This window comes from Grus americana, chromosome 2 (genome assembly GCF_028858705.1).
Source record: "Grus americana isolate bGruAme1 chromosome 2, bGruAme1.mat, whole genome shotgun sequence".
NCBI lineage: Eukaryota > Metazoa > Chordata > Aves > Gruiformes > Gruidae > Grus > Grus americana.
In genome coordinates this window covers 119,752,234-119,764,380 of record NC_072853.1, presented here as the reverse complement: position 1 = coordinate 119,764,380, position 12,147 = coordinate 119,752,234, and the positions used below count along the sequence as shown (strand labels likewise).

The 12,147-nt window shown below is 42.8% G+C and overlaps 1 protein-coding gene across 7 annotated transcripts in view; it reads right to left on the bottom strand.

Moving 5' to 3' along the window:
* MYRIP (myosin VIIA and Rab interacting protein) overlaps positions 1-12,147 on the bottom strand; it is a 239,194-nt gene that overhangs the window by 34,524 nt on the left and 192,523 nt on the right. For all 7 annotated transcript variants that reach the window (XM_054817522.1, XM_054817526.1, XM_054817527.1 and 4 more), the window contains one exon: positions 2,082-2,259. In XM_054817522.1, coding sequence (XP_054673497.1) covers positions 2,082-2,259 — 178 coding nt within the window. The remainder of the gene's footprint in view (positions 1-2,081; positions 2,260-12,147) is intronic.

Here is a 12,147-nt window from a genome sequence, read left to right as displayed (position 1 = left end):
CATCTTGAAGGGTAAGTAGGGTGGAAAGGAAAGCTACTGAGAACTTTATATTGAGAAAGCTGACCCAGTTTTATCCCAGCTTCAAGTAATGTCAAACGCTCCCTTCCTGATTTTCCAAAACAAAGTCACTTACTTGAAAGAATGGATTTCGCACACAATACTTATATGCTATAATTTTTTGATGTGAAAATGAAAATAGATTTAAGAAGTCTCATTGTGAAACTATTGCTAAAGGGGAAAAAAGCACTAATTAATGATTTGGCTCTTGAGTCATCATTTAAACCAGTGTAAACTGTAATCAAAATGAATTGTGAATTGCTTTTTGGCTACCTGAATAAAAAGACCACTGATTTTACCACTCCAAACTCTTGGCTGAGATTTCTTTCGTTTTCTGTATCCTAATATAGAGCTGCTTACTACTGCATAGGTGAGATCATATTTACACAAATTAGCACAATCAGGTATTTACTATAAGCTCAATAGGCACCACAATTTCATCACAAATGTGGTTCCTAGATGAAAGAAGCAGAACAAATTCTCTGAGTAGAGCACCTGAAAGGAAACTGGGTCAATCTGGCATTCTGTTATGGTTAAGCAATTGTTAAGTACTAAATTGCTCAACAGTTGAATTCAATGGAATTGAAGTGGGTTCTTAAATTTAAGCACCCAATTAACTGCTTTACTGAAAACAGGCCTTCCACTAAAATGTCCAGGAGAACAACACTTCTGATAGGGTGTTGAATGAGCAGTTCACAAAGTAATGCATACTTAGTTAAGTCAGATTTTAGTACTACTTTACTATCACTTCCTTTTTGGGAGGAGGAGAGGTACTGACACTGTCTAATTTTCAGTCTCCCAGGTTATCAATTGGCATTACTGACAAACAAATTGAATTGATGGGCAGCCCCCATCCCTGGTCCCCACTACACCCAAACACATATTTTGGCTGCTGCTGCTTGCCAGTGCCTAGTGAACCAGCTGTGGGAGTTACAGCACCAGTAAACTCACCCTACAAAAGAGAAGTTTTCTGCTTGTTTAGCTTCATGAACCAATTTGCTACAGACGTCAGACAGGCTCTACAGCTGTTACAAGAGAAGAAGCAGGAACAAGCAGACTCTGCCATGGGAGGACAACAGCAGCAGAGATGTTAGCTTTGCTGTCCCCCATCACCTGGAGTCAGGGGCTGCTGCTGCAGTGAGCAGTTCAGCCCTTCCCCTTGTGCAGCTGTGGGGATGAAAGCTAACCAGCTCTTCTGTGCAGAAGTTGCCTGGTGCTACACTCTTGTGGTCTCTGAACTCTACAGCCAGAACAAGAGAGGCAGTGGAAATGGGACCCCCACAAGGCAGGGACCACCTTCTTCAAAGACAGCCTATACTCAGGTCATCTTGAAGTAAGCAGGGAATTGCAATCTATCCCAGGGTGCTGATTCAGGAATGGGGCTAAGATACTCACCATTCATCATCTTATTCACATCCGCACCTAATGCATGGAAAGACAGAGGACATAGATCTAAGAAAACTGCTGGTCTGTGAAGTTCCTACTCATACAGCTTCCTCAAACTGGTGTGGAAGCAGCAGTTAGTAGGGCTGCACAGAACACTGCACTGGTGAATTCATTGGGGTTGAAAATCAAGGGGTGAGGGGGAATCCTAAATGTGAATTATTTCACTGGTTCACCATGTAACCTCATGAACAGTTAACCTGTGCAACAGAACGGAGTCTGTGGGCAGCTGCAAACTCATTCAACTGGAGGACAGATAATCAGGTGACAGAGCAGGGCCCTTGGGCTCTTGTGTTTTAAAAGCTCTGCAATGTATCCAAATTAGATGCCTAATGTTTCCTAACAGACCAAAATCAACTCCCTAAAGGCCCAAATTTTGAATCTTTACTTGGAAAAAATACGATGGTAAGATCAGCAACGAAAGCATGACACTCAGCATCACCAGACATCTTTACATGTGACCCCTGCAAGCACAGAGGTCAGCAGAAATTTCCTGGAGAGGGTCACTGCTTTAAGTTGCATTTATTCCACATGTGAGTGAGTACCAAAAAAAGAATCATATTCGTACTAGAAATATTTACTTGTTTCATTTAGCCTGTCCACACTTTTCCAGCTGGGTAATGCAGAGAGCTTGCGTTCCTTCTGTTTCCTGAATTGTCCTTTTTGCTGCCTCCAAAGAGCCTCAGTCACAGACGATGCAGGGTCTAGTCCTTTACTGGGCATGTCTTCACTAGCCAGGGAGAATGCAGACTGAGACCTCTGTGGGAATAAGAATCAAAGAGCAGAATTTAAAAATAGAAATATTTAATTATCAAACTCTTTCCTGTAATTAGTATGAGTATTCAGTTACCCATGGAAGTGAGGAATCTGCTAGCATCCGGAACTGGAATTTAATGGGTTCAAAAGAATTGTTTCAGCACTAGATTGCTTATTTATGTGAATTTCTGATGCTATGCAAGGAGGCAGGAAATTGTTTATACTACCACGGACCAGATGGAAAGAAATAATTAAGGTGAAGTTGTTAGGAATGTGCTTGGTGAGGACTGATATCTAACTGCTTCCACTCAAGCTAGTCAGAAAGAGATCCCATTGTGGTGAGACATGATGATCTATTGTTGGCTCAACAGGCCATCTGGTGTAACAATTTGCAGAAGTTAAAAATTAAAAAAAAAGCAAATAAACAGACTGTTCCCCAGAAATAGATGTGCAACTCAACTGATTTTAATGCAGAATTATTTTGTTTGCTAGGACATACATATCACACAATATGCTGGGCAGTTTTATGCAGTCTTGCTAATGAAGTCCACACAGCCTACAATTGCACATCTATTTGTTTCCAGGAGGGTCACGTTTCAAGTCCAAATGAGGTAAAATACTGTTGTGATTGTTAATGAGCCCTGATTACTACTGAAGGGAAGGCGTTTTCCTTTGGATCTACATAAATAGATCAGACTTTTTAGTTTTGACTTAGGCACTGGGGTCAGTTACAGAAGCCACATTTAAATTTGGCCAGATTTGAAAAAACCTGTGAAAGCTGGTAGTGTCCTGCTTATTTCAGGAGAACTCACTCTTACATATCAAATCACATATGTAATTCTAGAAACAAGGCTACAGCAGCTCGAGTCAAGCTTTAACCTATAGTTGACGCTATTTTGCTGCAGCACAATATATTTTTTTTTTAAATTAATAACTGGTTTTGATGACAGTATGTGCTTAGGCAGCTTGAATGGCCAAAGAGATCATTTTTTCAAATGACAATTAGCTTTTTTCCCCATAACTTTTTATGACTCAAAACCTCTGTCTTGGCCTTCATAACAGGGTTAGTAAAAGACTGTCTGTATATGCCAGGGTTTCATTAAGAAGTACGCTTTCAAATCGCTCAGCTTCTCTACACATGCACACTCAAATCTTTGTACAGTTTAATTGACGTTCAAATTACAAATAATTAACTAAACCTGTTAATCTCAAACGGGCCAGTCTTTGCCTGCATCAGAGCTCTGCTTTGCACTGGTGCAGATGAGGAAAAGGGTAACTTGACTTTCAGCTACTTTCAAGTCCCTTGAATTCCCAGGGCAGCATAAGCATTGCTGGGAGTCCTCCTGACTTGAAAGCAACACTGACACCACTTGTCTGCCTGTACCTCCTCCCATCTGAAATGGTCCTGTGTGGGGACCCATGTACCATGCCCCAAGATTTAATTAACTGCAAATCTTCCTGTATCCTTGGCTCAGCAGCGTGATTTCAGAACAGATTCAGTAAAAAGAAACACAACAAAGCACCGGGGTTTCGTTTGGCTTCTGAAATCTGGAGGAAAAGCCAGAATTATTGCCCTACAATAGAATATTTTCTGTAGCGGCAATGACCACCTAACTTGGTTAGTCCTGTCCATGCGAAGACACAGGTTCTAACATGATGCATTGGAGTGTTTACTTTCAAATTCAGTGACATGAACTACTAAAAATAAGCTCATAGTGCCGTATAATTTTATTATAGGGAATCTTTCAGATGAGTCACTTATACAAACCAGCTATATTCAAATGTATATTTAGGCTGTTTCAAATCTCAAACTAGATCTTCAACTGATCAAGATCATCTGAATCCTCCTTAACTGCTTAACCCTGTAAAAGGGTTAATAATTTAACACAATACAGAAAGGTGCATAAATTGTTTTGCTATAGGAATTTGCTCATTAACGTTGATTGAATCCTGCCAGGATATATGGACAATATAAACAATTCTGCCACAAATTTGCAGCCTGAACTATGACAAATTTTAACTGTGCTGTGGCTCGCTTCACTTCGTTGTAAAGTAAGAATTACTGAACTTCCCATTCTTACAATAAATGAGGTCCAGTTCACGTCTGCCATATCCTCTGATATCTTTGTGTTAAAGTTGTTACGTACTGAAAGCAGCAAGTTGTTGTGGCTGTCACTGTTTTCACAGTACCAAGAATATTCTCTCAGGGCACATTCTTTTTTCACGTATATGGCAAACAGAGAGAGATAAGAGTTCTGAAGAACCCAGAAGAAGGAATATCTTACAGTTTAATCACTAGTGTCTATTTTCCCTTATTACTTAAAGAACTGGATCATAAGAAGGAGAAGAAAAAACTCAGGAAAAACTGAAGTAGTCTGTTTAATGATAACCTGGGCTGAGATAATGAAAGTAACATGTTGTTTCTTATTATGTAAAATCCGTAGGTTTGACAACTTTTCTGGTGTTTTGTTTAAATGGCAGCTTCTCGCCTGCCTACTCGCTGTTTCATAAACACCACAGTAAAGGCTGCATCGCAGAGATGTCAGTGTCTGCACTTAGCACTCAACTAACCTGAGACCCGCCAGCAGCTTAGCCCTGGCCACGCAGAACTTGGCATGGGCTGTGAAACCCACCAAAGGAGCTCAGCAATCCTGCCCTCGGATCCATGCTTCCGCAGAAACGCTGCTACCAGCACTGCCTCAGCCATTTAAAGATAACTCAGGTGCCTCTACACTATAGGACAGATATATCTTTCAGGAGGATTAGAAGATACACAACAGCTTGAAGGATTTAAAAAGGAGAAGACGAGCATGAAGGGCTCGATGGACAAAAAAGCACTGAAAAACAAGGAAGCACATAAAAGAAAGTAGACAAAGTCCCATGTGCTATACCAGCCTAGGATCTCAAATAAGCTTATCCAAACAAGCTTATCTAAAACAAGCTGATTCTTTTAAATTGTATGCTGAAACTTTTGGGTTGGGTCAGAGGGAAACTGCTCTCCACAGTTTCTGCCAACTGTCTGTGGAGAGCAGGAAATTGGTATTATGCAGGAACTGCTGCTAATTCCCAGGAAAATCCCTCCAAATGCAGCAAGGGAAAAAGTTTTTGGTGCCTCCAAAGCTTGGCTTGAGCCCATCCTCACCCTTCTACAGTTTATATGAATTTTGGTAAAATCTCTCTTGGACTGCTCTCCTAGAAGTTTCACCTCTTCTCACTGAAGATGGTTCAATGTCACAGAAGGCTCAAGGAGGGAAAATTAATGCCAAGCTAAAATAGCTTGATGGCACCTCTGCATTCAGATCCTGAAAAAGGATGAAATGATGCTGCTGGAAGAGGCTGATGAACTAGAACTCTTCACTATTACTTCTGTAGTTCTCTGTAGTTCCTGTATCTGGGGAGATTTAAATGATCAAGATGTGACAGTGTTCTGATAAGCTCCAACTAAGAAGAATAAATAAAAGTAGAGGATTAGGTTATTTCTTGTTCTGAAAGTTAGTTTTGGATAGTGATGGAAGTAGAATTGTGTTTTACTCAGACAAGTATGAGTGGAAAGAAAGCGTAAATATTCATCCCTGATAGCAGTTCAAATCACCGGTAACACCAGTAACGATACAAAAAAGGAGCGTCAATAGCCAAGCCTGGTGTAGGAATAGGACAAAGGCATATCCTGGCATGAGAACAAATTAGTCTACACTGGCATAAACATGGCCATTCTTTTCAGAGCACAAAAGCAAATGTTTGTCCACAAGTTTATCTCCAATCAATTACCGACCTGACTGACGGCTCTATCTGAAAAGCAAATGACTCAAGACCTCCTTTTGTTGCTTTTGCAATTAAGAGCAAACTAGAAAGTTGTTTGGTGTGAGGTTACACAGCAAAAGCTCTAATCTTGTTTGGCACATTTGCATCAACTTCAACTCACCTGGCACCACTAACTCAGCCCTACAGCTATAGCAGGGGCTGCAGCATGGGCTACACGCTTATGTATGTGCCTGCCCATGCTGCTGACTTCACTGCCGCACTTACCTGTGGCAGGCAGCGTAAGTACACATCGCTGTGCCTCCCTTCATCACAGAGATCACAGCCCATCTGGAGATCCACAGGGGACATTTTTCCACTGTGGATGTTTGCATAGGAAGCAAAACACTGAACGTAAGGGAACAGGGTTGAGAAGCTGATCTGCGGGGCTGGTGCTCCATGCAGTTTCCCTGTGCATGGATGTAGGGAAGTCCTAGAGGCAAGGCCAGCTACCCAGATAGGCTCTTGGATCGGTTTGCATTGGAACAAGGAATATTTACTGACCAAATGGAGGAGTCATGGCCCTGAGTCTTTACCAGGGCCTACAAACTTGGACAGCAACAAAGTCTCAGGGCAGAAGAACCAATCCAGTCTATTTTCCAAAAGTATCTGAATGATACAGCAGCCTAAATATGATTTTCAAAAGGAGGCAGGAAGGTAGATGCTTTTGGTCCTAATTTATAATGACATGAGAGGTCAAGAAGACCCTTCCCTCCCAGGTAAAGCTACCAGCACCTTTTCTAACCAGAAGTTCTGCTTCCTCAGCAAAAAACCTTGTCAGCCAGGTGCTATTTTAGGTGTATTTATTTGTGATGAATTACAAGACTGCCATATATGCTTGCAGTCAGACACTAAGGTACTGCAACTGTTAGTTTCTGCAATAAATGAGTACATCAGCAGATGGCATTGCAACCAAACAGGTCATTTGCTATGTTCGGTGCATACTCTCCTCCCTTGGAAGCATGGGCTGCATACTGGATTGCTGTGCAACACAGCACAGCTTGCAAAATATAGTTACTGTATTGACAGGCATTTCCAAACACTTTCGTTAGATGAGTTCCCCACCGAATACTGCCTACTGGCATCTGCTGTGAAATGTTTGTTTCAAAAAGAAATTCCAGACACATTATTATTCTCTTGGGTTTTTTTACCCCTCTTCAGGTGATTTCTGCTGCATAGTTATAACGTCTGCATGGAGAGAACTCAGCCTTCATCTTGTAATGCGCTAGCGCTAAAAGGAATAATTTTTGCACGTACAGTCCTGTTTTCATTGCTTCAGGAAAAATAAAAAGGCGACGCGGTTTGTGAAGATTAAAGGAGTGAATAAAAAGTAATTGCATACAATGTTTCCTATTACTTAATAGATAGAAATATTCCATCTTCTGTCTATAAATATTTACACATTCATGCTTCTGAATATTGAATAAATGCAAACAAAACATGTAACCAAAAGCAAGAACTTTTATAAAACATGCTTGTGAATACTGAGTCTAACATTGATGATCTATGGATTCTTTACCTGGAATAACTCTCTTATATGTATGCATATTGTTTAGAGACAATATCAAGATTTTGCTCTATATTCTTCCTCAAAAGATGAAAGAGTATGGGTAATTCCTCTTTCTTCTAAACAGAAGCCAAAGTCATAATTCAAAATAGATTCCAAAATCTCACTAAACTCTACAAAGGATATTGTGGATCATGCGTGGTTTTCTCCTCACTTCACTCCTATTGCACCCTATTTCTTTGGTCTGGTTTAACTAGTAAAACTGTAATTTATTCTGCACTTATGTATAGTAAATCGAGGACTCTCCCAGCTTCAGGAAAGACTGAGAATCCCAGGTGCCACAAGGATAAGGCAGCTGCAGGGTCACCACGGCAGGAGCCCTTGCAGGCACTGAGACCTTGACACCGGGGCTGAGGGCAGGGAGTCCTGTGTTTGTCCTGTGCTGTGCAAGCTCTGACCTGCGGGACAGCTGTTAATTTGGGCTTTGAAGACTACCTTGGTTATTCAGGCAGCCTAGAATTGACAGCACAAACGCGGATGACTTAAATGCGACCTTATTCGTCCCCTCTTCTCACCCACAAATCCTACGGCTATGCCTGCTAGCGGTGCAGCAAGAACTCTTGCCCGCTTCTCATCTGTGCTCTATGAATACAATCAACGCGCAGGCAGAACCAGCAAATCCCACCCACCTGAGCAAAACCAGTACTGATCCCTAAGCATCAACACCTAATGCATCCTTTGGTAAGTAAACTCCCACACCAGGAAGCAGACAGTATGAGCTTGCGAACGGTACCGCTCTGCCACAGCCTATTTATCCCTTGAAGTGATTTTCACTCTGCTCAAATGTATGCAGTCCAGACATTTAGCAGTGGGAGTGAAATACCAAGAGTTTCAAGCATCTGTTCCTTCCTTAATCTTGTATGTGGCAAAGTATCTGTTAACACCCCTATGGCTTCTGAAAAAGGGCAAGAACAGGCAGATGAATGGGAGATTTTCACACTCCATTGAAAAAACCCTCCCTTCTTCATGCCCTGACCTAAACCCTGGCTAGGATATCCCAGGCATCAGGACAAATCCTTGAATAACCCACTGGAAGAAAGCAAAGATGACTGCTCCCTCTCCTGCAAAAGCCTTAAGAGCATCTGATCTTCCAGAGTCTGCCCAAGCTGACTTGTTCACTAGTGACACAGACATAGCCTGGCTGCACTTTAGGTGGGTTTACCATCCTTCTACTGGGCTCTCGGGCAGCCGATCCCCTTAAAAGCATTGTTCCTTTAAAAGGAGTACAAAGATAATGCTCAGTTAATCAGGAATGGGTCCGTCAGCAGTATGAATTGCACAGCTGCGTAATAATACGTAAAGCCACGTTTGGGTGTGCGTTTATTTTGGTTGTTTGGATCAGTTGACCTTGAAGATCCAGAGATGGGTTGCAAGGGAGAGAGGCAGGAGGTTATTCCCCACAAACCCATTGCTGCTGAGTATGCATGCAAGCAGCTCTACACATCACCACGCAGAAGTATAACGCACAGTGTTTGAGGGATTTCCCGCCACCCCATATAGTAAGCAGGCCCCACATGTGAAAATGCTATTGCTTTGGTTGCAAGGGATTTGCAAGGGATTTGTAAGGTAGTAATAAGGGATATTTAAGTATTGGTTCCAGATGATGAGTATAAACATCCTTTTATTGTACTTACGGGACTAACAATTTAGGAAAACGCTAGGAGTATAAAATAGCATAGTTCAATCAATGTAACGGATTTATGTGACTAAGTCTATAGAAGTTTGTGGTAAATCAACTGTTACATGCTTTGACAGGAATAGAGGGCAGATGTACCAATGCAACTGTAATCTAAACAGTACCTTTACAGGTACCCTTGTTCATTTAGCTGTTACTATTTCTCATATGTTCCCCTGTGGCCCATTCTTCTTCCCTCTTATCGAGCTTGGAATATTCTACTACATCTCTTTAAAAAACCAAACAGTGCAGACGCTTCACAGTTGCGTAATACCTTTCATTTGAAGATACTGAGAGCTCCGTTAGTACCCTGTGATGACGGTATTACTATATTATTTACAAATCAGAAAGCTGAGCAACTGCAAAAGCCAGATCCCTGTTCTGGTGTAGGGCAATATGATTCTAAATCGCTACTAGTGCACCCCACTGGGAGACTGCATGTGTATTAAGGGGTAGGGGAAGGAGATGAGCTGGCATTTTCATCTCAAGTCTAATTGCAGCCTCGCATACAAACTCACTTTTTTTTTTCAAGAGAATACTCTTTACTGAACATGAATACTCTATTTTCATTAATTTCTAGGTTGCTCGGTGCCCCATGCAACCTTTCATGTCCCACTCTGACCCTCATCTACAAAGTTGCGCTCAGCAGTGCACTCGCCCATCAGAGCGAATCACTGCATCTCCTACTCAAACACCCACTCGACAGAGGAAGCCTTAAGTGTTCTGTGTTTATTTGCTTCTTGCTCTGACAATATACACCCTGATTTCATCTAAAAATAAAGTAAGATTTGTCAGGCAGCCTAGCTCTGAGCATCACAGGTTTTAAGTTAGACCTTAAAGCTTTGTGATACCCAGCAGTGTATTTGGATAACATCTTTAAAACAAAATAAAGCTGAAAGAACAACATATGATATAAATTATTTGGAAAATAACATCAGAGAATGACCACCTGTGTTGGGTTTCTGTGGCAAGGTTTTGGTGGCGGGGGGGCTACAGGGGTGGCTTCTGTGAGAAGCTGCTAGAAGCTCCCCCTGTGTCTGATAGAGCCAATGCCAGCTGGCTCTAAGACGGGCCCGCCGCTGGCCAAGGCCAAGCCAATCAGCACCTCTGTGATAACATATTTAAGAAGAAGAAAAACACTTAGAGAGAGAGCTTTTGCAGCCGGACAGAGGAGTGAGAAGATGTAAGAAACTCTGCAGACACCAAGGTCAGTGAAGAAGGAGGGGCAGGAGGAGCTCCAGGAGCCGGAGCAGAGATCCCCCTGCAGCCCGTGGTGAAGGCCATGGTGAAGCAGGCTGTCCCCTGCAGCCCATGGAGGAAGGATGAGGGGGTGTAGAGATTCCACCTGCAGCCCGTGGAGGACCCCACGCCGGAGCAGGTGGAGGCACCTGAAGGAGGCTGCGGCCCGTGGGAAGCCCACGCTGGAGCAAGTTCCTGGCCGGACCGGTGGACCCGTGAAGAGGGGAGCCCACGCCAGGGCAGGTTTGCTGGCAGGACTTGTGACCCCGTGGGGGACGGGGAGGAGCACGCTGGAGCAGTTTGCTCCTGAAGGTCTGCACCCCGTGAGAGGGACTCCATGCTGGAGCAGGGGAACGATGAGAGGAGTCCTCCCCCTGAGGAGGAAGAGGCGGCAGAAACACCGTGAGATGAACTGACCGTAACCCCCATTCCCCGTCCCCCTGTGCTGCTGAGGGGGGGAAGGTTGAAGCCGGGAGTGAAGTTGAGCCCGGGAAGATGGGAGGGGTGGGGGGAAGTGTTTTAAGAGTTGATTTTATTTTCTCATTCCTCTACTCTGTTTTGCCTAGTAATAAATTAGATGAATTCCCTCTCTAAGTTTGGTCTGTTTTGCCTGTGACGATAATTAGTGAGTGATCTCTCCCTGTCCTTATCTCGACCTACAAGCATTTCGTTATGCCTTTTCTCCCCTGTTTGCTGAATAAGGGGAGTGAGAGAGCGGCTCTGGTGGGCACCTGGCCCCCAGCCAGGCTCAACCCACCACACCACCCTTCTCTGTCCTCTCTCCTACTCCCTTTCATGACCTAAAACCTATCTTGGTTTGCTGGCAGTAAGTGTAATTAAGCTGAATTTAGACCGGCATGAGCTTGATCATATATCTAGCATCCAAAACCGTCATCTTGGATGTTTGTCAAGTGCATGAAACCAAGAATGAGTAATCTTCTGCTAGAGATACATCTCAAACAAACTCAAGCTGTACAAACAACTTTAAAAGAACAATGCTGTCGTGTTTAGCCTTGCACTGATTATTTAGCCACCTGAAGCCTAAAAAAAATAGTACTAATTGCTGAGTCAGAATTGCAAAAGTAGATCTCTCCTATTCTGCTGCAGTGGAAGGAGGGAAATTGGCCAGATTACCATGGACAGGGCTGTCTTGATCTGAAACCCAAATCACTTTTGCAGTAAGACCATGATGTTACACCTGCAAAGTCAGCAGATGACAGTAAGATTTGTAACCTGGAAGGTACTTAGAGAAAGTTGGATCTTCTCATAATAAATATTAATAAAAAAAGACCCATTATTTTCTAAAGTACCAAGTCCTTTTCCATCTCAAAGCGTACTGTTCTTTCCCATTCTGTGCAGAGAAGATGGTGCTGCAGTTGGCTGCCTCTGGAAGGAAACAAGACAGTAAATAACCCATCAGGATCCAGCTGACGGGCTTCTGGATAACTGCACATCTGCCTCATTGGAAGTAGGTCCCAGCAATACACTCTGAGCAACCTTCTGATCCCAGCTCATGTATAAAAGCTAAAAGCTCCATCTTCCCTATGACATGACACATTTATTAATTAGACATAAATATGATGTTTCTGATACAGATTTGTTGACAGGAAAG